The sequence below is a fragment of the Pempheris klunzingeri genome, chromosome 6, assembly GCF_042242105.1.
Source record: "Pempheris klunzingeri isolate RE-2024b chromosome 6, fPemKlu1.hap1, whole genome shotgun sequence".
NCBI classification, from domain to species: domain Eukaryota; kingdom Metazoa; phylum Chordata; class Actinopteri; order Acropomatiformes; family Pempheridae; genus Pempheris; species Pempheris klunzingeri.
This window is the reverse complement of record NC_092017.1, coordinates 11,340,264-11,367,452: the sequence shown is the minus strand read 5'-3', so window position 1 is coordinate 11,367,452 and position 27,189 is coordinate 11,340,264. Positions and strand designations below refer to the sequence as shown.

The following is a 27,189-nucleotide window of genomic DNA, read 5'->3' as shown; positions in this document are numbered from 1 at the left end:
TAAAACAAAGTGTTAGACAAATGAAAATATTGACATGATGATGGTGCCAAACATCATCATAATTTATCCTCAGGGGGACGTGAATGTCTGAACCAAATTTTTTTGCATCCATCCAGTGGTTGTTGCGACATTTCATTAAGGAAAAAAATCAACGTCCTGGTTGAACTAGAGCAAAAGTCAGGGATCTCAAAAGTTTGTAGGCTTCATTCTCTGGGGACCATGAATATTTGTGAAGAGTGTCATTTCAGTCTGGCCTAAGTGGTTACATCTCTGTAGAATCTATGCTGAGGGGAATGAAAGTGCTGCTGTCTCTTTGATTTACTCTATTTGAGAAGGTGAAACTGAAACTAAATGCGGGGTTATAGGAAATCAGATGATAACTTGATGGCATAGAAAAACCCCCCAGGACATGGATCAGATACAAAAATGGCTGAATATAATAGAAAGTGAAATGGAAACCCTGTTCAGCTTTTCCTCTTTTGCTGCATCCCCAAAACTGACATGCAGTAACTGGCAAGGGGTCATTACTCTGCATATTGTAATTTAATATATTAAATAGGCCATCTTACCTCGCAAATTCACTATCCTCAGTATAACAAAAGTTACTCCTGCTTGGAGGTTTGTCATACTTTTATCATTTTACAACTTTAGTCACACTGGATTAAACATTTTTGGATAGAAACAACTGTACCTTGTCAAAACAAAAACAAATCCCTACAGATGAGCGTTATGTAAGAGAGCGCTGCAACTAATGATTATTATCATCGATTATTCAAAAATATTGAAAGTGAAAAATGCCCATGACAATAAGTCGAAGGTGACATTGTCAAATGACACACTTTGTGCAAAACTCAACGATATTCAGTTTACTCTCACACAAGACAAAGAACATCTGCAAATCTGATTTGAATTTGAGAAGCTGGAACTGGACATATAGAATTTTTCACATAAACAACTTCAATTAATAACCGATTCTTGTTCTGTTGATCGCCTTGTCAATTAATTGACAAGTAATTTCAGATTTTAAGGCATGTTAACCATTAATAAGTTTGGTCATAACGACTTTGTCACTGCATGTCCTTCACATGATGAGCAGACTTGTCTGAGCCTTATTTGGGTGTCTGTCCCTGGAAATATTTGAAAAATGCCAGTGTTGAACTCCAGCTAGTGGGCGACTGGCTGACCAGACAACAACACACATTCACAGTCATTTCTGTCTCAGTTTTTCAGCCTCCCTGTTTTTGTCTGACAAGGTGCGAGCAGACGTACCAGCTCTTTCGGTTTGAAGAGGAAATTAATAGAAGTTAATGGGTGCGCATTGCTGTCCTTAAAGTTTAAGAAGAATTTAATGGGTAAAAAGGGCAAGCTTGATGATAAAAGAATGATAAAAGCAAATAGTTCTAAGTAGTAAACTCGGTCTGTAGAAGTAGCCGGTACACAGTCTAAAACAAGGGGGTGTCTGGTCTTCATGGTGTGAATTCAGTTCATGCAAATGTGAAATGGTAATCTCATGTAATGATATTAAAATTGTTGTTTCTCTGTGAATAACGTCTCCTTAAAACAAAGGTTTTATGTAAATCTTCCTCAGTCAGTGTACAGATGAGTATTGTGTAAGATACGTAGTAAAAATACCCGGTCTTTATAGTATCTAAAAAAATAAAAGAAAAAAAGAAACGGTGGAGAATGGTGCAGTTTTCCTGTGACCACTTATGAATTGATATTGCAGCACTTGGTGCATGCATTAAAAGCTAATGTAGTACTTCCAGAAATAATTTCTATTACCTTGTCTTTTTTTTCTTTCTTAAACACCCTGTATAGGGGAACCTATACAATCTTGTCTGGAAATTTGGCTGAAAGAAATCTTTTAATATGCTTACCATGAAAGTTATTAAACAATGCTGTTATCTGTCTTTTACAGGTCCTGTCATCACGACCATTGATCAGGTTTAATGGAAACCAAGGGGTAAGAACATATTTCACTCTCTCCCCCTCACTGTCTCCTCTAATCCAATGTGTTCAGTTTTTTCTATGTTAATAGAACTGATGAAAATAAAGGACAGGGATTTTTTTCATACAGTTGGCCTGCTGAATCACCATGGTTAGCAGCTAACACACACACACACACACACATATATATCTTTTCAAACGAGACATATAATTATGCTAACGCTGCAAGCCAGCTATTTTTTCCCCAACATGACACTTCAGTGTCAAGTCTTAAAGTGGCTGCCTTAGAGAGCAGCAAGAAACATGCTGGCATCGCTGCTCCAAATTTAATGGTGCACTTTTTGCCATATGTGTCATGTGCTGTGTCAACCTTGCTTGATTTTAATGTACTACTGTCACTGAGACCCCATTAGGCAAATGCTTCCCAGCCTCTCTCGCTAGTGGCCACAAGATTTGGTTTATTTCGCTTTGGCTCTTTCATGTGCCAAACTTGTCAACTTGTTCAACATCTCTTGCGTGGCAGAAAAAAACATCTAAGCCTCTTAACATGTCATGTACGCTGCCTTTTCCTCATAACCTCTCCCTTGTTCTGTCAGTGTGTCTTTCCCACTATGTGGTGTGGGTGTCAGATGTAGTACAGACAGATAAAGTAAAGATCACATTTGTTTGTGTTCTTTGTAAAGCCGTTGTTTGTTTGTTTTTGTCAGTTTCTGCCCATAACAGGAACATCGGCTGATGATGGAATTTGACCTTAATGCACCAGTCTCTCTGAGATCTATCTAGGATACTATAGAATGATTTGAAGGACTGATGCTTTTCAAGGAAACAAAGTGGGCTTGAGACAGCAGACTGAAAGCTGCAGGTGTTTGTAGCTGCTAATATTCACCACCACAGCAAAGCTGAAGTTATGTATGTCTGCCTGCTTTGCCTCTTTGTTGCAAAAGGGGCAAGTAAATAAATGCACAATGTAGGGTTAGCGAAGAAACAACAGAAGAAGAAGAAAGAACTCATTGATCGTTTTCTTTTTCTTTTTTTTGTTTTTTTTTAGAATGCAAGAAACTGTCTTTCTGCAACTGGTACCTGCCTGTTTATGACAATGGCAAAACTCTCACTAGTGTGCCAGTGCTCTCTATATGAGGCATTAACTGTCCTCATGAAGACAATAAACATCCTGGTGCTCACAAGTATTCTCCGCACAAGCAGCTGATTCCTGCATGGGGAAAAAGCAGGGTTTGGTATTTTTTAAACATCGCCACAATGTCTGCCAATAGCAGGATTTCTATGATATGTATATGACATTGGTCATATACATAATTATAATCCTCCCCTCCTACAGCCCTTGTCTGTGGGAAGGAATTGACACCAGGTTATCGCAGGTCATCAAATGTGATATTAAATGCTCCAGCACAGGTTGGCACCATATTGAGAAATGCAGGTTGTATGTGGGCCTGTGGTGTAGAGGGGTGATTCATTATTAAATAGTTGCCTGCTACATTGGTCTTACACAAAGCAGCAGCACCTAAACTTCTGCAAATGTCTCTGTTTGCTGAGTAGGATCATTGTGTTGTTAAACCCAATGTGCTTCCGCCTCAGAGCTACCACATCCCCAGATCTCAGCAGTGACATCGGGAAAATATTATTACTCACTAATAGCATGATGGTCAAAACTATGAGAAGAAGTTTGGCTGAAAATTGATGAAACGGCTGAAAAGTTGTTTTTTTCATTATAATGCAGTAAGAACATGTCCCCCCCCCCCCATGCCAATTCTAAAGTTCAACATCGAGTTCAACATTTGCACACTGTGCAAATTCCCACTCATGGAAAAAGGTAGAAGTTTGGAATATAGGAGGAAATAAGTAGAGCAGTGGCTTGTTTACATTGTGACCTATAGGTACACACATAATTTATCCTTTAAGTTGACACTCATGTCTAAGGAATACAGATAACAAGCAAAAACCGTCTCCAGCTGCACTGTCACATTACAACACAATACCTGCAAGACCTCATTCTGCCAAAACTGCAGTGTAATATACAGACAGCTTGCAAGCTCTCAATATGCTAGCTTCCAAACTCTCATAGTTTGAGTAGCAGCAGCTGAGCAAATTTGTTCAGCAGTCATTGTTTGATGTGCATGTTGTCTTGAGGTATTTGGCTGTTAGATATTTGATTGTTGATGAAGCCCATGACTATGTATTTTTCGTTATGGTTTATGATTTACTTATACTATTGAAAGTAATTATTTAAGCTACACAGTCTAACTTTGCATCAAGTCATTATCGCCGTCAATATTTTAGAGTAAAATTGGGAAGAGTGCAGTGCAGAACACTGTAATCCTGCATTCAGCCAGAATCCATCTTTTATACTCTTTGCCTTTGTGCTTAATCATCAAGTAAAATCCATTTCAAGTATCGATTTTACCTGTACCAACAAGTTGACTTGATTCAATGAGATACTTGCCTATAGTGTTGCATATTGTAGGGAGAGCCCCTATTAACTGGCTTTAAATCTTCTTTTTAGCAGGCATTGAGATGTGTTGAACACATGCAGATGTAATACATGCAGGTTACATGAGGCTATTGAAATATTAAAGTAAGGCATGTATTTTACTGATGCAGCAGGCTCATCAGGGAGGAAAATCTGTTACTGTTGAGATCAGAATGCTAGTCAGAAGTGTGAAAGTGGCTAAATTACAGAGCAGATGGCCTGGCTGTCACAATGAGATCCCATATTCATTCACTCACATTCATTCATCTTGTACAGCTCTCCTTGAGCTCTAACAAAGTGTAGACGCGCATAACAAGTTTCTTGCACTTTCTTAGAAAGAAAAAAAAAAAGACAAAAATTGTATAAAAACATGCAAGTTGTTTTTCTATACAGGTCTGGGTTCAGATTTTAAGTGGCCAAAGAAAACACACGTGGGCTACATAAAGCATGTGTGACAGAAAAGCTTCAACATGGTGATGGACCTGTGTTCACTCTCTGATGCAGTTTCTCCTGTCTTACACTCCTCCCTCCTCGTCTGTCTCCCTGAATAGCCATCTGTTTCTGACATTTTGCATTTTCTGACAAACCAGGGCGACACCTGGCCGGGACCATCGTTGGGCGTGTGCTGTGTTTGCAGTGTATCCGCCACCACTGACATAAGTCGACCCTTACCCACAGCTGCTTGGCCATTTAGCATGTTTAATTGGTGGCAGAGGCAGTCAGAGACATAGTGAGTTCTCTAAATGGCTTTTCAGCCCAGCAGATCAGGAGTGTCACCCGTTTAGTTTGGTTGTCCTCTGGGTTTAGGAAGACAAAAAAAGGAAAGTCAAAGACCACAGATGGACAAGGCCAATTCAAAGGAAAGCAAAACCTCTCAGAGATATCAGATAGGAGAGAGATTTTCTTAATCCATACTATGAACATGTGATATTGGGTTTATTTTTCAATGTACAGTCATTTTAGGATTAATACAGACTGCTGACTAGTTATCTCATCTCATGTAGGAGCAGATCACGCTACATTGTCAAGGATTAGCTGGCTATTGGTCTTCGCAGAATTTACAGTGGATTCTGCTTTTAACAGAAAAGATTAGGTGAGGTGAGGTAACGTGGACCACTTGAACCACTTTTCTTCATCTTTCATGTTTTGTGCGTGTGTCGGGCCTCTATCTCTGTCTCTATGCTCCTTATCTGTCCCCTGGCCTTGGAGAGAGGACAAAACGAAGTGCGTGGGGGTCGCTCGTCTCCAACAACCCGAGCCTGAAAAGAGGCATTGTTTGCTAGATGCCATGCAGAATGAGAAGATGAGGCTAGCTGTAGGAGGGGGGGTGTTTGGACAGCCAACTTCCACCGTCTGAAACACACCATCTCTACACGTTTTCTCTGTCAGTCACAGCCCTTCATCCAGTGTCTTATGTGTTGCTCCTCTGCTTTTCTCCATTGCTTTGTTTTGTCTAGGTTTTGTGGCATCAGCAGGCTAAAGCGCTCGAGGCTTTGATAAAGACTGCAACAAATGCTCTTCCATGCAAGGTTTTTAATTAGCAAGTTGAACTGATTTAACAGATTTTTAGCTTCTCCTGAGAGGATGAAGCAATTAAGTTCACAAAGGAGTGTTATCTTGAAGTTATCCACAGATAGATTATCCCTGTTGTGTTTCAGGATGGAGCAGTTGATTATCATCATCATCACCGTTTTATTTATTCAAAGCTTCAAAACACTGAGGGAGATCCCTCATTTTTAATGGTGCAGAGGTACATGCAAGAAAAGCAATTGCAACTAAAATCAAATAGCAATAAAAGAGAAATAAATGGCTATAAAAAACAATAAGAATAATATGAATAAGGACAATTATAAATGAAAAGCAATGACAGTTACACTTGATAAGGTTAGCACTTAAGCGTTGGAACTGTCTCAGTGGAACTGATGAGGACAGCTTTGTTGAAGCATTTCAAAGTATGTGGGGGCACAATAACAAAAAGCAGGTCCCCCTAATTCTGTACAAATGTTTGGCACCAACGTCCCAGAAAATCAGGTCTGAGAAATGGAGGGGGGGCTTATGTAAACCAGCTTTATAAATAAATAAAAACAAATGCTGGTTCCTCCTCACTGAAAGAGCAGCTGAGCCAGTCTTTTTTGGTAAAGTAGGCAGTGGTGTGTCCCATAACCATCTCCAGTGATGAATCGAAAGGCGGAGTGATATGCTGCACCTAACGGTTCGAGATAAGAACTGGCTGCCTGCCCATGAATAACATCCCTGTAGTACAATACAGAGAGGAAAACTGTGTCAATGATTCTTTTTCTTGTTTTAAAAAAAGAGAAATGAAAACCTGGTTTCTGCTTTGACAGCAACATGTCTGTATGGACAGTATGAATGAAAAGTTTTTCATCGGTGTAGTTAAAAGTAGAGCCGGTGCTTGGTGTTATATTCTGGCCAAAGACGCCCAAGTAACTTTTTCTTTTCAACTGTTGGAAAGTTGAGAGATCCAATATATTCTGTTGATTTGACTTCACACTGTGTCCCCATTATTTCTTTCAAATTCATTTTATTTCAATTGTTAATTTCACAATAAACTTTTTGAGATGCACCATCTAATTTTCAAGCGGGCCCTCGGACACACAAACATGGGCGTAAACATGGATGTCACTACAGAATCAACCGTCAATCAACCTAGAGGAAAGCCACTCTCTAACGACAAGCACAGGAGTGTCTGCTTTCATCTTAATGATGACCCATTTTCTTTAGAAACTGTATGCACATCGTGGTTGCGACACTCACTGGAGCCATTTGGTGTGGAGGAGCGTCTTTTTCTTCTCACTCTTTTATCCTCTACAGTACAATGTGAGTCAGTGAGTCAACTGAGTCACTCCCCTGTGCCTTGACTTTCAGTCTGTTCCTCTGTCTCATAATCATCTCTGGATTCACACACTCAATCTATCTCCTCTGTGTTCCTGCAAGAACATGAGTATGTACGATAATAAGATTGTACCAGCTGTAGAATCGGATGCTTTTCGACACCATGGTGTAGTACAGCTTGTATCACTGTTAATCCTCTTCCCACAAGCATATGGTTGATGTATTCAAACTGCTTCATGTTATTTCTTTCTAGAACATGGCTTTCGCCTTTTGAGGTGTGTGTGTGTCAGGAGTTTTCTTTGTTTATAGTAATTCACATTTTAAAGCATATATGCAAGCGAATACATGGGTAATTGTGTCATGACATTCCTACCCAGAAGTGTTTTCCTGTTTCTAGCAGTAGCAGCACACTCTGCTTGATGTCCATTGCTTCGACGTAGCTTCAAACATAATAAAGGGCAAAGTGAAGAATGCTGTTTAGGTGTAGTAGCGCCAGCTGGACAAGAAACAGGGAAGCAACAGAGAAAAAAAAATTACAAGAAAAAGATGATTATGATGTTACTCAGAGGCAGATCAGCACATCACAGATGACTCAGATGGTTCAGACCGTCCTTTGTGATTGGCTAAAGGTTTAACTGCCATAAATGCCTCCACCTCCTATTATGTTGTCCAGTCTACATTCTTATGGTGTATTCTTTGTTAATTAGTGGTAATTCTGATGAGGGCAATAATAAAAAGCTAGATTATAATACAATAATTTGTTTTTAAATTCCATCGATTGATTTATCTTTGAGGTAGACTGCAGCAGAGGCACTGTATTATGTTATAGTGGAGGGGAGCGTTATGGATAAGTGAGAGCACAGGAGGGCAGATAAAGGACATTGTATTTATTTATAGTGGGCCACCTGCAGCCTTTGCACGCGTTGAGACCTTTGGTAAACAGAGCTGAGCTACCTACAGCCTGACCTCACGTCAGTCCCAGCGCTGATGAAGGAGCCAGTGAGTCACAGGCTGAGCCTCTGACCCGGGCTGGGTAATTGACGATGAGCTGCTCACTGGTCAAGAGGAACTGTTCCAGTGTACTAATCTAATTGGTAACTTCAGCTATCTTTTGTTGCCCTGGCTCAGTGCGATGCACAGTCCTTGGCTGTGACACCACTTGAATTCATGCTCCGGAAAACAGATCTGAGCAGGGGGTCAGCCTGGAAACACAACCCTCTACCTGGTTGTACTGTTGATCTCAGACCTTTTTTTTTCTTCCGGAGTTGTCAAATGAATTCACATCCTAATGATGGGGTGGTAACACTGTTTTGAGGTGGAATCAGGTTTCAGTGTCACCCTGTGCTTTCTCTGCTCTCTATTTCACAGTTCACTCTAAGAAGATTACAGACATGCTTGTGTGCGCTGCCTTCAAAATGTTCACCGTTTTCACCCAGTGCCTAACTGTATGAGCACAAGATGTATTTAAAAGCAAAAATGCAGCATCCCAGCTGTCTCCTGTCAAATTATCTCCTCCATTTAAAGAAAGTGTCCTGCAGCTTGCTGATGATAAGAGGTTTGCAGAGATTATGAGCATGAGTTCACATTTGTTAACACTACTTCCTCTGCAGTTCTCTAAAAGTAACACCTGTAGTGTGGGAGGAACGTAATTCTGAGGAAGGAATAGGATGTGCATAACTGTGTCAAAGGCCAGAGACTGCAGAAATACCTATCATAGATCTTCTGTTATAGTAATTTACCTGCTGTTCCTCCAATCACACGTTTGGGAACACAGTTAGGAACACTCTGCAGTGCACAGACGATACTCGCAGGAATAAGCCGCTAGACAAAAAGGCTGTGGATTTTAAGCTGCATTCTGTGAGGTTTTCAGTGTTTTTTGAAGCCAGCAAGAAAATGCCTGAGGCTTATTCACAGCTTTGCCGAGTCTGGGCCAGGTTTTCAAGGTATACAGCATTTGTTTATAGTACTGAATACATCAAAAAGAAAAATGAGTGGTTCCGTCTAAAATAGGGTATGCAGTGGAGTTAGTCATCATTTTTTATTGCTCGTCTAAAAAGCATCTTTGAAAAGATTTTATTAAGAATAGTTTGGAGCTTGTTCTGACACCAAAGTGTCTCATGTTTATTTAATGTGTTGTTCGTTCTTGTTTTTATTCTTTTCTTGCTTGTCTTCAACAGAAAATTTCAATACCACGGTCAGAAAATTCCAGTGAACTGCAAACATTTACTTTCTACCTGTCAAATGTGGGCAGAGACAACCCCCAGGGCAGCTTCGACTGCATCCAGCAGTACATCACCAGGTGAAAGCAAACACTCACTTTCACGCTTCTCTCTTTCATCAAATGCACAACTAAATCTTCTTTTTCCAAAACACAAACTGTGTCAAATTTATATAAACCGAGGGTGAGCATTTAAATCTTGACCTTACTGTCTTTGAACTCTGTGTCAATAATCAACAGTCTGGGACAGAGTTACCTAATGAGTCTTTCCAGGCAGACGATCTGTTTGTTCAACACAGTTGGGGCCTGAGAGTGTGATGCTCAACAGACACCCCTGATGAACACAGTTGGGACACAGTAGCAGCTACTAAATGGAAAGCTACAGCCCTGAGGTTTATTGGTGCTACGCTGGTAAATTAGACACTTGCCCTATTTATTTTAAATAGTGTTAAAAGGTTATAGAGGCAAGTGACAAGCTGTGTTGAATTGAAATCCAATCAAAACTGATTGAATACTCTCCCAATTATGAAACAAAATATTTTGAAGAAGAATAAAATAGTTGAAAATTAAAACAGGTCATGCATTTTAGTTTTGCTTCGACTATGTTGCATTGTGTTTAAATACATCTTGACTGTAATATGTATAGTATAGTAGTAGTAGTTATGACTATTCATCAAGCCCATTTAAACGATTCTTCACATTCTTCTAGCTTGGCCTGTGAAAAAATGTGTAGACTGAGTCACATGAATAGGACCAGATGTATGTGTTGAAGGGGAAAGAAATAGAAGACCAGAATAGGGAACAACAAGAATCTTCTGCTTCTCTGAGTTTCTGACCCATTTATTCTGAAAATATTTTTAACAAGTGGGTCAGGTGGAGTTCACCCACAGCTCTGACTGGATCCTAATCAGCCTTGAGTTCCAATCTAAAACCCAAATGACAGAGCTCAGCTTCCACTGACTGCGCCAGCGCCATCTCATTTTCTGCCAAATCCTCATCTAAGTGGAGGGGGAATCAAAGAGAGCCGGAAAGTCAGGAAAGAATGGGATTTAATGCGGCAGTGAGTCGAACTGTGGGAACCCACACTTGGATGGAAATTGAAAAAATAATAGTTGTGCCCTCAGGGTGCTTAATGAATCTCATCTGGTCAGGAATTCGCAGTGAAGAGATGGGTTACTGCAAATCATCAGAGCTTTAAGGTTAATGCTGAGAACTGGCGTGTAGTGGTGGATATATGTTCAGTATTTTAAGCATCCCCTTGAATATAACATTTTCTGTTTACTGTCTACCCCCCTCTCCCCCTGTATCCCCGTCTTCCTCTATCAACATCTCTTTGTTTTGGCAGTGAAGGGAATATTCAGCTGGATTGTTTGGGTGGAATCCAGGACAAGATTACAGTATGTGCCACAGACGACTCCTACCAGAAGGCCAGGGAAAGCATGGCCCAGGTCGAGGAGGAGACTCGCAGTCGGAGTGCCATCGTCATCAAGCCCGGGGGGAGATACGTAGGTGAGGGGACATGGTACAGTCTCACGCAGACCACCACATGTTCAGTAGTGTTCTGACTGGTATTTAATAACTCCCAAGAGAGCTTTCCATTTAAACACGACTGGAAGAATCTCTGTCCCTGCAAACATCCAAATGGCCTTTTTGTGTAGCCTTTTTCTACTGGTGAATGAGTTCACATTGCACCAGACAGGTTGTTTGGGTCCAGGCCTGAATGGCAAAGGGCCAGCACACTGCCAGCATGCCTCATCTGTAACCAGGACTTTATTTAGTTTGATGGTGGTTGCTTCCTCAGTGGTCAAACGTATAATGTGCCACATGCACACTGATCCCCTTTCTCCTTAACCCCTTGGAAGTAATTTAAACACACAGAGGCAGAAATGTCCCCAGGCATCATGCATCAGCTTTCTGACTTGTTTCTGTTTCTGACCTCCTCTGTGAAACACATTGTGTTATAGTGGCAGTAGAGAACCACAGCAGGCCTACCCCCTTGCCTGCAAAGAAATAAATCCAGTGTGAGCTTATTCACTGTTCAGCAGTGACTCAAAAATGTTTAAACCATGTGTGCTGTGGAGCCAAACAGTGTTTCAGTGTCAGTAGGAGGCAACACAAGATCCACCTGAATCTGAATCACCTGAAAAATGGTCTCAGTGAGAGAAGGTGGTAATAGCTGATGTTTATAATGGAAGGTGAGTTCTGGGGGACGTGGCAGCAGCAAAGATCAGTGCATGATACATGTTTTGCGAGTCATCTGCAAGCTCTCTCAGCCATTATCACTCTTTGTTAAAAGATGTTGACAGAAATAAATACATTTCTTGCTGAGATTATGGTTATTTTCTGTCCTAAAGAAAACAAGCAAGTGGTGGTTTCCAGCCAAAATGTCACTTCAGTTCTTTTTTATATAAGCTCTTGTGTCTCAGTGGTAGATTGTAGAACTTAACTCTTCCTGTGATTTTAAAACTTTATAGATTTTAATTCTAATCACAATTTAGTACAATTTACTTTCCAGTTAATTTTTTCATTACACTAGTTGAGATTTTCTAGGACCATCTCAGTCTCTGCCTCTTTTAGATAGATAATCCGTGTTTGAGGAAAATACTGTGTCTGCATCTTATTTGTTTAGAAGTCTATGACTATTTCATGTCCAGCTTCTCTAATGTCAAATTCTTCCTTCACTTCTGCAACTCCTCCACACCTCAGGTAAGAAGGTTCAGATCCGGAAACCGGCACCTGGCCTGTCAGACATCGCCCCGTTACGCAGGACACCTCGGCCTGTCATCATCTCTAGCAGTACGCTAAAGAAGACCACAACACAGCACAGGCCGCTCCGAGAGCGTCTCACACACCTGCTGGCCCTCAAGCCTTACAAGAAGCCCGAACTGATCCTGAGGTTGCAGAAAGATGGCCTCTCGCAATTGGACAAGGACTCCCTGGACAGCCACCTGCAACAGGTTACTCACACACACATTTAGTGCCTCTGTGTTTTCACCTTGAGTCACTTAGACCTCACAGTGAAGCCATCCACTGTGATTATCCTCAACTACAGAAGCAAGGAGACTCACTCAGGCCTCTTTCCCTTCTCTCCTAGGTGGCGAACCTGAATGGGAGAGACAACACCTTCACATTGAAGGACTTTTTGTTTAAAGAAATTCAGAAGGACTGGCCAGGCTACACCGAAGGAGACCAGCAACTTCTCAAGAGAATTCTGTTCAAGTACGCCTCACTTGATACCCACACATCAGCCTATTCTGATAATTATTCTCATCAGCCGTAAGTTTAGAGCAGCTAACAGCTACTTTACAGATAGTTAGGTTGTTGGAAGATAAGATATTCCTTTATTAGTCCCACAACGGGGAAATTTGCAAATTTTGTAGCCATGAATATATAAGTCTACTGTTCTCTAAATGGTCAGTTTTTTTCCTCAACACTGAGATGTTGAGGAGTCACTGTTGGGGGAGTCCATTTTGCAATGGTTGTGAATAAGTCTTTTAGGTGACGTTGCATACCAGCAGCCAGACCCCCCTTTAGTGCTTGTGAGTTTTACAATAGCTGATACAGACTTTTTTGTAACCTTGGTATATCTGATACATTTCCATTAAATTAGTGTTAACTGTGTAGATTTTCCTCAAGTTGCAAGTCAGAGTCTTGTGGAGCACGGACGGATTTGTGGCACTGCAAACTACATAGCACCTTGTTTTGTCGTTTATGTTTACCCTCTATGGCCAGAGAGAGACCACAGGGTGATGCCTCTGGTATGCAAGAATTATAGCTCTGCCTAACGTCGTAGAGAAACGTCCTTGTATAAAGGCACGATATGTATGCATGCAAAATATCTCCCTTTTTGACATCTTAGGACATAACTTATTATGTTGAGGATACATAAGGAAGGATATCTTGGACTGACTTCTGTGAACTTGAAATTACATAACTTTGAAATGCCTGTGAGTCCAAAGGAAGATTTCTGTGTGCTCCACTGAATTTTGTCTAAGTGTTGTATTTGTTGACAGCATGAGCTGCTGGCCTTCTTCCCAGTGGAAAAATCTCGTTTCTCAGGATCTGGGACACTAAGGAAAAGCAAGCTCCCAGCTAGCTATTTATAGATCAGGCAGCAATGCTCGGTTCTCAGTTTGTGTTTACGTAGAGGACTCAAGAATAGCTCCTTATTCACGATGAGCTTAGTTTTACCTGTGGTGCAAGTCTAAAGAGAGCTAGATTGTTAACACAGAGTGACCAGAAGAATACAGATACCTAATTGGTATATGGTGTAATGCAGTGCAATAACCCTGCAACATATACTGCCTTATTTAGCTGAAGTGCCCAGCTTTTGCAGAGACTGTTACAGACATAGTTTTATGATATGTTTTTTTGTGTTGTTCTTGAATGTATTTAAATCATTTACACACATGGAGAACACAATGACCTCCCAATATCATCATTATAATAAATCAAACTACTGCCTTTCTGGCACAGTGCCGTTAAAAAGAACATTTTAACAACATGTCATGGTGTTGTTGTATTATAGTATAGTGTGCATTGATTTATGGCCACTCAGTGTGCATTACACATGCTTGTATTTTGTATGTAAAGGCAAACATACTAGTACCCTGTGTGTGTGTGTGTGTGTGTGTGTGTGTGTGTGTGTGTGTGTGTGTGTGTGTGTGTGTGTGTGTGTGTGTGTGTGTGTGTGTGTGTGTGTGTGTGTGTGTGTGTGTGTGTGTGTGTGTGTGTGTGTGTGTGTGTCTTTTTTATTGTACTTTGAACTCCATTTGTGAGTTTATCAGCTGACTAACAACCACAACCTCCCATCTAACCCCCCCCCCTGCCCCAGCTCCTCTGCAGTTTTGAGCTAATGCAGTCAGTCACGCAGGAGTAGCACAGCAACATGATTGGGTCGCACATGATGCAACAGTGTTCCAGCACATGCTGATCTGTGTGTGGGGTGGCATCGGTCCAAGGTTCAGCCATGTTGGTTGGCCCGCTGTCTCACTCATAGCTCCTGCCTGTCTCCACCCCCCACCCCCCCACCCCACCCCACCCCCCCCCCCCCACACACACAAATTGAACTAGGGTGGGACATTGACAAGACTTGGTGTACCCAACTGCCCCCTTCTGATAATGGCATCTGCCGTGGCAGCAGCATTTCTGCATGTGCAAAGTGCTCTTTTACATTTGAGTTCATTGCCATGTGTGTAGCAGGGGCTTCCTTGTTTGTATCGATGAATCCTAAAAGCAGAGCTACAACTGTCTGTTTAAGCAAAATTCAGCTTTGATAATGAATTCATTGCTACGTGTGAATATGTTGTGTTTTAAAACACAGCTGGATCAATGGCTGGTTGCCACACTGAGAAATTAAATTTGTCTTGGCCCAGTTGTTTAGGCCCTGTTTATCTCAGTTGGGGAGCTGTATATGGCCACAGCTCTTCTGTTTTGACACTTCTGCTCTGTGAGAGATTAATCTGGTACACAGTGAGGTCAGAGTTCAGTGCATCATAATCAGTTTGAGTCTCTATTCACACCTGGCACAAAGATGGTTCTTGGCTGATGTTATCACAACTCTAAATACAGGTGTGAATACTGCACAGTTACTCAAGCCTCTTGTGGAGGTGGTCAGGCATAGTGGTACATCCCCGATCGCACTGAATGACCATGTTGTCAACTCGGGGAACTTTGTTGCGTGCATATTGTCTGACAAACAGCATTCATACCCAAAGTTAGCTGCACCATATTGTTTCTCTCTCTCTTTCTCTCCATCACTGTAGTTGTGTAATTGTTAGCCATTAGATAAACATACAGCAATGTCTGTGAGATTATACATATTCCTCTGTAGAGAACACACCAGAATTATGTATTAAATTGTAATTTTAAAAAAAACATAAGACTGAATGTGAACAGATTCAATTATCAAACTTTTGCCTTTTCCCTATATTGAAATTAAGTGTGTGGTTATGATAAAATGTTGGCGTATTTTCAAGCTAGCTCTAAGGGCATAAGCATTTTATCTCTTTGAGAAACTTTGATGGTTTGTCCCCAAGTGTCTGGTCAAACCAGTTAGCAACAGTCACACAGGTGACACAGCAGTAATGCAGCAATGTTCGAAGCTTCAGCTAGATCTGATGTTTTCCCAAACAGGTAGTTGGATAGATAAAGTAGTGTTCTCTGGTGCTGGTATGCAGTTTACATTTTGATATCAGGCTTTCATGCGTGTGTGTCTGTGTGCTCGCTCTCTTAGGAAACAGGGCCAGCCCCCGAACAGCTCTGCCCCTCCTCTGGAGAGTCCGCCTAAAGAGCTAGCCAGCAGCTCGCCATCCCAGGTGAGCTTCCTGTTCCCTCTTCTACATGTCTCTCACTTCCACACACTTCCCCGTCCTCAAGCTGCCACTCTGCCTTCACTTTTCCCCCCACTCCCCTTCCTCCTGTGGCTCGTGATGAATGATGATCATGATAATTCTGAAAAGTGATATACCGTGATATCGTTAACCTTTTCTGATTTTTGTCTTTTGAAAATAAAATAAGCCTGGATGCCTGTTTTGTTTAATTTGGATTTTAATAGTGCTCTTTGTTATAATGAATATTTAGGCCTTTAAACTGCCTGGTGATAATTCATTAGAGTGTAAATACACTCTGCATACCTGATCTTAAACCAGCGTTTATTGATAATGATGATTTTCACCGAAGGTGTGTTGCATTTTTTTTACATTTGTCAGTTTACCAAACACTACAGGCAGCTGACTGGGTTGCACTGCAGTCTGCTGGTGTCTGGTATTTCCCATAGAGGGATTTTTCTAAATTCTCTGGCTTCCCCCGAACACAGTTGTTTCCTCAGTGAATTTCAAAAGTGACTGTCCAATACATATTTTCTGAACTGGTTCCACTTGAATGATTACTCACTCACATTGTTTGTACTAAAGCTTTGTTATTAAACCAAAAAACACCCCATTGTACATTTCATTTAAGTGAAAGCTAGTTATCCGTCTTCATTTGCAAAATTCTGTTGTTGTTTTTTTTTTCAAATACCTTGTCCTGCTACTCTCTTCTTTTTGGGTCACCCATTGTTTACACTTCCATTAGGTAGAGGGTGGAGGAGCTGCTCTGTTTATAAATATAGTTCCTTCCTCTCAGGTTCTTCTCACCTCAGACACCTACTGTATGCCTCTTCCTTTCCACTCCCTCCCTCAGTAAACGCAGTACACAAACACACAAGAAAACAGTACCCCAGGCTCTTTTTTTTTTTTTCGAATTAATTCGTAGAAAAAGAGCACCACAGCAGGTGAAGCTCTGTGTTGAGCTGAAATAGGTGAGGGGTTTATCAGGGACAGCAGCAAGGCAAACAGGGTGAGGCCATGTCCACACAACTATGGATAAGTTTGAAAAGAACTTCTGTCCCCGTCAGTGTTTCATTTTCAGACATTTTCAGAAAGGTTACCCTTCACACTGGAATACACAAAAGGTAAAATCTTTTGGTAGAGAGAAAAAATTAAATTGCCCATCACAGCCATGATCTGAAGTGTGACTGTGGATCTCGGCGCCACTTTGTTCTGTAGCCTCATGCACTCCATGATCACAGAAATTTGTCTTCCTGACATTAGGCAAGGCCATGTTTTCCGAGTCCACACTACAACATTACAGCATTGTTTTATCCCCTCTGCAGAGTGTTCTCATATAGCAGTTTGGGAGGGGAAAAGTGTAACAAAAATGACAGCATAGCATGGACAGAGGGTCAAAAGGAAGAGGAAAAAATACTTTCAAAACTGCTTAGTGTGGAAATGATCCAAAGAGACTTGCAGGCCCAACCGGAGCTCCTCGCTGGTTTTCATTGTTGTTTCAGGACCCCAAAGTATTCCTGTTGGGACAGCCAACACACAGTGATCGGGTCAGCCACTCCCAAAGACATTAGTGTGGGCTGGGTTAAAAGGGCCCGTCTGTAATGTAATCCCTGGTATTGTGAAAAGACAGCACAGTCATCACAGTCTGAGTGCTACTGAGAATACAGATCCTCTAATACTCTTTCTTTGTACTCTTTCGTCTTTCTCTGTGTTGCTTCCTCCGTCTATCTGCTTGTACTAGATCCTCTCCTCTGTACACTCCTTTTTCCTCCACAGCTCAGACCTTTTTTTTGTTTGCGCTAACCTGTAGTGTAGGTTTCCTCTCACTCACTCTGAGGTGCATTGAATTCACATTGAACCTTATTTTCTGCCACTAAAACTGCTATTTTTCTGCCAGAAACGGCCTGCTTCTGACTTCATCGACCCTCTTGTCAACAAAAAGCCCAGGATATCGCACCTCGTCAGCAAGGCTGCAACAGCCCCAGTTAATGGCAAGCTCAGCTCCTCCAATGGAGGTGGAGCGCAGGCAGGAGTGGCGGTTTCTATGTCGGACGGCGGCACAACTTCCAGCTCCCAGCAGCTCCCTGTGCTGGACATCCCCCGTCCTTTTGAAGCACTGTCAGATGTCAGCAACGACTCCAGCCACAACGGGAGGGATTGTGACTCTCAGGAAACAGCGGTGTCAGAGAGGCTCAGCCAACCTCCTTCGCTTTTCTCGGGCTCAACGATGCTCACAGCGCCCAGCATCGGAACATCATCCTCTGGACACGCAGCCCCGGAGGGCCCCCGGGACAAGAGTCCTTCAACCTTCAGCAAGTCCAGGAAGAAGTCAAAAAAGCATAAAGACAAGGAGAAGAGCAAAGACAGGGAGAGGGTGCGAGAGGGGGTGCAGGAGAAGGAGAAGGAGAGGAAGAGTCGTGAGGAGCATGTGCCTGAGCCTAACAGAGCCTGTGAGATGAGCCCAGGAAACCTCAAAAGCAACAGTATTCCACACAAAAGCACAGGTGAGAGCATAACAGATGCACACATCTTTTTTTCCTCTGCACAAGATGACTCATTTACTAAACTCAGTTTCATAGCTCTTGCCTCAGATAAGGCATTTCTGAATAGAAGTGGTACTTCATATGTGAATGGGCACCAGTTAGTCATCAGTAGGTGATGCATCATGGATCCATTACAGGACTCGCTGATTAAACTGAGACCCCTGCTGTTCAACTTTATGCCCTCAGCAGCTTCAAATACACACCTTTGAATTCAACTGGCAGATGGCATCTTTAGAGGATTACACGTCTAAGAGATGAATGATATAAACAATAACTAATTATAAATAATGATCTTTTTGTGGTGTTGCCTTTCCAGTTGTACCACGGCAGGTTTTACATGGAGACAAAGAGCAAAGACAACAATCAGATTAATGCCTTTTCTTGCTGTGTGACCTTGTTTCAGATCTGAATGGAATGTGCAACAGTACCAGTATTCCTTCGTCATCACCTGAGGTGGCAGACTATTTATTGTGAGTATTTAACAATTTTAGGTTTCAATCGATTATACAGCTTTGCTGCTTGCAGAGAGAGCTTGAATTCTCGTTACATTTATTGTAATAAATCAGAGGTTTTCAAACTGTGAGGCATTTATAGGTGGGAGAGGTGTGAGGCACAGCTCATGGAGGAAAGTACAGTACTTTAATCTAAACACACAGGCATGATACACATATTTTTAGATATAGTGTGACTTACACTTTCAGAGGAAATAAACATTCAGAATTATGCTTAGAAGGAGCGCATCCTATTCTGTGATTTCAGACACCAGAGTTGGCTTGTTTTCAGGATCAAAGTAATCCAGTGTTAGTTGTCTGTTCATTCACGGGCTCATTGCACAGAGACACTGCTGGTAATTAAGTCAGCATGCTTTTAATTCACTAATGAATACTTACTGATTATAATACTAATAGAATACTTTTAATTAGCCAAAATGTAAATATAGGCAAAAAATGTATTGTGTTGTCGTCCACAACAGCCCACACAGCAGGGTTGGGCAAAGGGAGTTATTGAAAACCCCTGTAATAAATTAATTTCACTGGTTTGTGTTGGTACCTCACATTAAGTCTTCAACATCGTTGGTCTCACTTGAGCTAAACATTTGAGGAGACTTTCTCTCAAAATCTCCTTTCAGTGACGTTTTCTCTTATTTCCCTCCTAGGAAGTACACGGTGATCGGCTCTCCGGAGCAGCGCCAGAGGTATAAAAACGATTTCAATGCCGAGTACAGTGAGTACCGGGGTCTGCATGCTCGCATCGAGGGCATCACCCGGCAGTTCACTGTGCTTGACAATGAGCTCAAACAGCTCCAACAAGGCACAGACAAGTACAAGGTAGATCCCCTTTTCTGTTGTTGTTTTCTGTAATATCATGAGAAACTAAAGAAGTGCTCCAATTTATTTTATTGGTTCATTACACGTTGCATCAGTTTTATTCATAACCCTTATCCTTTTTTGTTTGGTCTCTTCACAGACAATCCACAATCAGATACTTCAAGAGTATCATAAAATAAAAAAGGTACGTTTAAGTCCCACTTTATCAGATTTTAATGGCACAAAGTATTTAAGTAGATAATCAGATTGTGACTCTGTGCTTTTTCATATCCCCTGCAGACTAATCCAAACTATAGTCAAGAGAAGAACCGCTGTGAATATCTACACAACAAACTGGCACATATAAAGAGACTTATTGCTGAGTTCGATCAACAGCAACTTTAAAAGTAGTTATTAGACATTGTTTCCCTGTTATCTCTGGAAACCAAGCAGATAAAGGAAACCTCTGGATTCCGCTTGTGCTAAAAATGTTCTCATGAAAGATGCCATGAAGGGAGTATTGAAGGGAGTATTGCTCCTGTGAGGACTAAGCCGGACACAATCTTTTTCTCTCTTTCCTTTTGTCTCTCTCTCTCTTTCTCTCTTTCTCTCTCTCTCTCTCTCTCTCTCTCTCTCTCTCTCTCTCTCTCTCTCTCTCTCTCTCTCTCTCTCTCTCTCTCTCTCTCTCTCTCTCTCTCTCTCTTTCTTTCTTTGGAAGATGGGGTTGTGCCTGGTGTGGCCAGGTCCATCTGTGTAGTTAAAATGCATCCAGAAAAAAAGGTTCTGTGTGGCTTTGTTTTTCTCTACAGCCCGCCATGCTTACAGAGCACTGAGGTCTGAAAGAGTCAAACGTGGAAGATTTCCCACTTTCTCGGGAGATATCCTACTAATCTTTCCTGGGACACTGAGATGAAAACTGCAGATTGTACGCCAAATGCAACAAATTTTTCTTTTCTTTCCTTTTTTTTTTTTTTTTTAGAAAAATTAAGTGAATTTCCCCATATACTGAATTGAATGGTTGTTGAATTTATCTCTCTGTTTTTCTTTTTATTTATTTTTGACACTTAACTGGGGGGACTGAGTCTGTTTTACACTCCTCAATATCAGTACTTAAAAGCTGTGTCTCTTATTTCCTGTCCTCGCATCTTGAATGTCAGCCAGTATTTTATTCAGAAGCTGCCTTGCCCATTTAATCGTCAATCTGTTGGCGTTAATTTCGTTCTCTCTTTTAAAGAGATGCAGATATCGCTATTGATTAAATCAAAACAACCCCTCTAAATGCACACATTCATATGCGTATTTGTGCGCTTGGCTCTTCCCTTCTAAAATCATGTGCAGATGTCTTAACGGAGGGTAAATGTGTGCAGTCACTCATGAGCTGCAGTGCTTGTTCATCGGTTACAGCAGCGGTCCTTGTTTATGGTTCATCTTATTGTACCAATGGAAAACTAGATTTAGCTCTCAATTGGTTGTCTTTCCAGTTTAGGTTATGATGGCTTTTGTAGCAATAGGATGATTCGAACTTCGGTGAAGAGCTGATTGCCAGTTCTACTCCTCATCATGCTTCAGAGGATCCTCTAATTGTAAGATTGTGCAGATGGGACGCAGATCTGGAAGCTTTTTCTTTTCATCTTCAAAATGATCAAAAGTTAGGTTGAGCCACAGATCTGACATCTCCTAAGATACCATCATCGTCGCCTTTTTAGTTCATGTTCAAAGAGTGTTTACAGTGTCTTTAAAAAGATCAAATATTTCGTTTTGTCTGCTCATCGACCCACATGACAGTCGAGATGACTGTTAAGATGAAGCCATCCCTGATCATATTCCAGGCGGAGGCCTCTCAGAGGAGGGAGGCTCACCTGCGACCAGTTTTTGCCTTTTCAAATGTGATGTCAAATACTTGCAGAGGTTGACCTGAAGTCTGTTTCCTGGATCAGCTCTCCTCTCAGAGAAGCGCCGCGTCGAGACGGATCCCCTAGACGGATCCGTTGACAAATTAGAAATGCTGTATCAGAACTTAACCTGATGAACGAGTGAGTCGAGTTTAGTCAGCGAATGCATTTCTTATAACGATCTTTTTATGTGAATATGAAAAATCAGCACTTTTTTCTCCTGATCTTGCTGTTACCTGGGGGTTTTGTCTTCGACTTTTCTCTTTGTCCATCAGAGTGCATGCTTTATGAATGTGTTACAATGAACAGTCTTTGTATCTTTACTTGAAGAAAAAAAAAAACTGCCCAAGGATATCAAAATCCAAGCGAAGGCCTAGTCCAACTGAATTAGTAGGTAATCAATTCGACATGGCTCTGACCAGCATGTATACCAAAGTGCTTACCGAGTGGGATGAAACAAAACACTCTACCAAATGTTGGCAAAGGAACATGTCTCAGTATTCTCTGCTGCTTCCAGTTATCATGTCTTCTGTCATAATTTATCATCCAGTGGAAACTTTCTCACTGTTTTCTCGTGAAAAGTTAGAGGAGGCTCCTTTGCTCCAGATTGGATTTGCACGACTGGGCTCCAAGTGTTTCAGTGTAGCGCCCTGTTTCAGATTATGTCATTCTCTTAATGCAAACACTACATCAAGGCCGAGGCTCATCACAGCAACGCTGCTGGGTCTAGACTGAGGCTGGATCTGGGACTTGATGTCTGGGCGAGGGGCGTAGAGTTAAAGGTGATCGTCCTTTTACCAGAGAGGACACTCGGCATCGCCCAGTACTGCAACCTTTAACAAGACAGACACTTTTCACCATTCTTACTGCATCACGTTTTCTAGAAGCATTCTGACATGATTACTGTATTACGCCTGTGTTAGGGTCAAAATCCATTGTGAATGAGTTCATCAGTAAGCGCATTTTGCTCCGATGACGAGCAAACTGTTTGAAAGTAACGATATGCCAGCACAGGAGTACCGTCATGAGTTGATTGTGCCAAAATGACCTGTTGTATAGGTTTTTTTTTTTTTTTTTTTTTTTCTTTTCTCTGAGTATATACATGCTGCTGTATAAGCAAAGAGGGCTTTGGAGAAGAGTCATGAATTGTTGGCGCTAAAACCCAAAGCACGCTTTTTGAAAACCATAAGGGACTGGGACTGAAATTGATCTTTGTTTCAATAAAATTCTTCAAAATACATATTTGTGAAATTCTGAACCAGTTGTTGCTGTCCATTATTATAATGAAGTTTTAGTTAATCACAGAAGAAATTAAGATTTTGGTTTGTTTAGCATTTTTAAAACATTTTGATGCTGTACTCTAATAACAAACAATGATTTGACATCCTACACTGTTGTGGAGAATAATTTTTGTGTTAAACATGGATAGTGATGCCATGAATATAACGTTCACTGATGGTGTTTGGTTTGTCAGATGGATTTATGATCCGAAACACTTTTCCTGTGGAAAGGACATTAAGCATCTATTTCTAGCCACCAAAACAGGTTTTTGGAAGCACTGAGACACCAAGTCTGGACTCTCTGCTCTGTAAAACTATTATAAATGAGAAACTGATGTATTTTATAGAGCTTTCTTTTTTCCCCCTGTTTAATGGACTTGTAAGTATTCTAACATTTGTTTACAATTACTGAGGCCTGTAAGGCAGAAGATGTCCTGTAGATGGCAGCAGGTTCACACGGATGATTTCTAAAGCCTCCTCACAGTGCTGGCACAGCTTGTTATTGTTATACCAAAAAGAAACACATTTAATAGAAACATTTGGATCCCTCTGGTCTCCCCAGTTTCATTGTTTCTCCTGAGACTGTAGCTGTTATGTACAGTCAATGATGTTCCCAGGAAAAGGTGGAAAAGGTTGGCTAAACCATCCGTTTTGCATTCAGGCTGTTATACAGAATACTATATACTGCACTATGTTGCCTGTACATGCTTTTATAACCCATGACTGTGTGTTATTTACTACTCTTTTTTTACTGAAAGGTGGATCCAAAAAAAGTGCCCGGGCATGGCAGCGTGGGCAGAAGATGCTCCAGCAAGGCAACAGAGAGGACAGGGCTCGCTGTAATCTGACACACTGCGAAAGATCCCAGAAATCTACATAGCGACTGTGTTCCAGTTGGCCGGGCTGAGCTGTGCCTGAGCCGCGCTATGCTGCTACTGGCTCTCATCCCAAAGTTGGCCTCAGCGCTGCTCAGGGTAGCTGGAGAGGCGGAGGGGGGGGGGCTCGGTCAGTGAGTTCACTGTGGCAAGCTGCCATGTCTCCCTCTCCCCAACATACAGCAGGGTATACACTGACATGTTTACACACACACAGCAGAGAGCTCTCCTCCTCCACCTCCGTGTTTTAAAGGTTTTACTAGTCACACAGGATTTCATTCGTCTGGGATTTCTGTGCCAAAATGAAGAGATGGGGTCTACATCTATTTAGATCCTCTGCTAACAGAGCGGGTCAGTGTTTTAATGTGAAAATGTAGGCCATGGTTGAAATAAAGGTCAGACGATTATTTGAGGTAATATAGACATGGGGGCATTTCATCATAGATTCAAGGGAAATGGTCCACTGCACATCTCTACATCCAACCACTGAAACAGCTAACACTGTCCTCATACATGTTGGTCGATATGCTGAGAGACAAACAATTCTGACTCCTGGCACCTAACCTGTGGGGAGCTCAGCAACCTGCGATGAGCATGTAAAAGACCAAACCACAAGGACACGCATTTGTGTGGAAAAACAGCTTTTATATGGTCAAAAATGTGATCAGGAACATTAAGTGTGAGTGTAATTTCTCCAACAAAGCCAACAGTGTAGCTCTGTTAAGAAATATAATGAATGTGAGGACATCACTGAAGCTATGGCACCTGATTTCAGATGAAATTATTAAACATAGTAGACATTTTGTCACTTGTGTTTAAGAGCCAACGACTGTGCAATACAACAAGACTTGCTACTCTGCCGTCTGTGGCTTTCTCTGAATTTTATTAATTTTGTACTCGTGTTGTGGAGAATTGAACACACAACAGTAGCCAGCAGTCGTCCTGTGGGGAGGTGAGCACAGAGCAATAACCACGTCTGCTCATTTACAGCCAAAGCCAGCAAGTAATCAGAGATTACTGGCTGCTCCGTCTGCAGTGTCTCTGTATCTACGTGTGAGACAGTGAGTGACTCAACTCCACAGTGACCGTTATGACCTTCAGGGTCGCTTTCAACAAAAGGAGGATGAACAACACTTATACATAAAACAAGCCCAGATTCTGTGGCCAGTCAGGTGGTGACTGGGCTGCTCATACAGTTTGACCAAACTGGTATACAGTTTTAATTAATTAATGGTCAAGTTTTGCAGCTACAATCTCAGGCCACCATTCAGGCTAACCCTTCCTCTAAACAATGCTGGCTCTGTTGTGGATTGCCACGCTGAATCAGCCAACCTTTCTGTGAATGAGCTGAGCACATTTGCCTGTCGACTCTAACTGAACTGTAAACACACCATTCTGTCCTCTGTGATGAATCAACTCATCCTTACAATTGAATTCTTGATGTGTCAGTAAAAATGCAATCTAAATAACAAGAAGAAGAAGAACTACTTGTGCTACTTGTGTTTTGATGCATGAAATTGTTTTGCAATTGTGGAAGACGCCATATCATACACAACACATGCATGTGGTGCTATTCTACCCATGTATGTCTGCATGAATTGTATGACGTGTGTGTGTGTGTGTGTGCGCTTATATCAAAGGTTAGCTACATGTCTGTGTTACGAGGTTCATTTGTTTGTGTTCTCTTCTTTCAGTCATAAATCATCTTTATGTGAACATGCTCATAATCAATACATCTCGTCTTTGAGCTTTTCCAGCACCGTTCAGCCCGATTTCTTTAGATGCAACACATTTCAGCTCGCAGCTCTTTGAAGCATCGCTTTTTATGTTCCAAAGTGTTCAGCAACGCAGATCATCTGTCTGATATTAGTATGAGGCATTTCTCCCTTCAGCATTCAAGTCAGTTCCTTTCAACATCCAGCTTAAACCAATGCACTTTCCAGCTTTTCCAGTGATGCTTGGCAATTTATATCTGCTGTCAAGAAATGCGTTTTCAAGTGTAAGCAGGGATGTTTCAATCTGGGTTCAGTACTTATTGCTCTGTCTTCTTCTGACGGCAGATGATGACAAAAAAAAACAGCAAGACACCTCACATTTTGAAGTCTTTCTTTACTGATCTGATACAGGTAGAAACCTGTATACAGCACCTGTCTCATGCTTTCACTTATCACAAGCATGTGTAACCAACATTAATTCAGCATGTGTATTCCATACAGGCCGGCCAGTTTTAGGACCCAGATGTCGCGCTCACTCTGCTCACTCTGCTCTCTGCTGCATGACTAGAACTGTGCTGTGGAGGAGAGACAGAGAGAGAGGGAAACTGAAAGAGGAATTATTGAACGTGCAATCAATATTGAAATCCTCTCTACAGATGTTTAGGAAGCGTGAAAACATCTGCAAACACCAGGTTTACACATTTGCTCCATGTTCTGATCATATGATATGTTCCATAGGTGCTATGTGCAATATACTACATCTACTTAGCCAGGGGCTGGTGATTTTGTTAATAATACACCATATTATGATCAATACATACCACACGATTAAAGTGCCTAAAAATTAGCATGCTATGCCCTGATTTGTGCCTGCCTCTAACTTGCTATCTTCCCCAGAGCCTTTCTGTGCTTTCTCATCTCTCAGGTTCCTGTGGATCCTGTGGATCCTGGTCCTGGCCCTGCTGATGTGGTTCTCTGGTTCCTGTGGATCCTGGTCCTAGTCCTGCTGATGTGGTTCTCCATCAGCCAATGGATGTGTGTCTGTCCAAGGCTACAGCCTGTCCGTCCTTGGGAGCTGGATCTCTCCTTCACTGTGGTGCTCCCGGAGGTTTCTCTTTTCCCACTGGGTTTTTTGAGTTTTTCCTTCCCGAAGAAGGAGGGTCATAAAGGGCAGGTGATGCCTCGGACTGATCCATCGGACTGATCCACTGGCCTCATCGACTGCTGGACTCTTTATTAGATTGTTTGTTCGCTTACACTTCTTGTTTATTTCAGTGAACTTTGTAAAACACTGTGAGACAACTCTGTTGTGATATTGGGCTATACAAAATAAATTGAATTGAATTTAATTGAATTGAATTTAATTTAATTTAAAAACTATATTAAAGTAAAAGTGCCCTCATGATGAACAGCCTTAATGATGTTTAATAATAATAATGAAATGTTCATGCTAGCCTGAGTACATATCATATCATATCATATCATATCATATCATATCATATCATATCATATAGTCATATTTATTAAAGTGACTATTTAGATCAGGCAGATAATTGGGTTACTTGAATTCATCAAGGCTGAAAACAGAGCTTTCATATACTTCGCGTTATCATCCAGCCCTAAAAGTCTTACACACATGTATACGTGTAGGAAAGAGTGGTGATGCTACCTGTGCTCGTGCTCTGGGTGCTGAGCTCACGGGTCCGTCGGTGACGTCTGTGTCCCCTTTGCCTCCAGTGGCCCCC

At 41.6% G+C, this 27,189-nt stretch overlaps 1 protein-coding gene across 1 annotated transcript in view; it reads left to right on the top strand.

Annotated features, from left to right (window-relative positions):
• Nucleotides 1–22,812, top strand: part of ell (elongation factor RNA polymerase II) — a 34,121-nt gene extending 11,309 nt beyond the window's left edge. Inside the window, exons 2-12 of the mRNA XM_070832460.1 lie at nt 1,919–1,963; nt 9,463–9,584; nt 10,849–11,012; nt 12,210–12,460; nt 12,598–12,722; nt 15,739–15,820; nt 17,730–18,336; nt 18,779–18,845; nt 19,532–19,703; nt 19,843–19,887; nt 19,983–22,812. Of these exons, the coding sequence (XP_070688561.1) occupies nt 1,919–1,963; nt 9,463–9,584; nt 10,849–11,012; nt 12,210–12,460; nt 12,598–12,722; nt 15,739–15,820; nt 17,730–18,336; nt 18,779–18,845; nt 19,532–19,703; nt 19,843–19,887; nt 19,983–20,087 (1,785 nt within the window). The 3' untranslated portion in view covers nt 20,088–22,812. The remainder of the gene's footprint in view (nt 1–1,918; nt 1,964–9,462; nt 9,585–10,848; nt 11,013–12,209; nt 12,461–12,597; nt 12,723–15,738; nt 15,821–17,729; nt 18,337–18,778; nt 18,846–19,531; nt 19,704–19,842; nt 19,888–19,982) is intronic.
• Nucleotides 22,813–27,189: the final 4,377 nt, after the last annotated feature.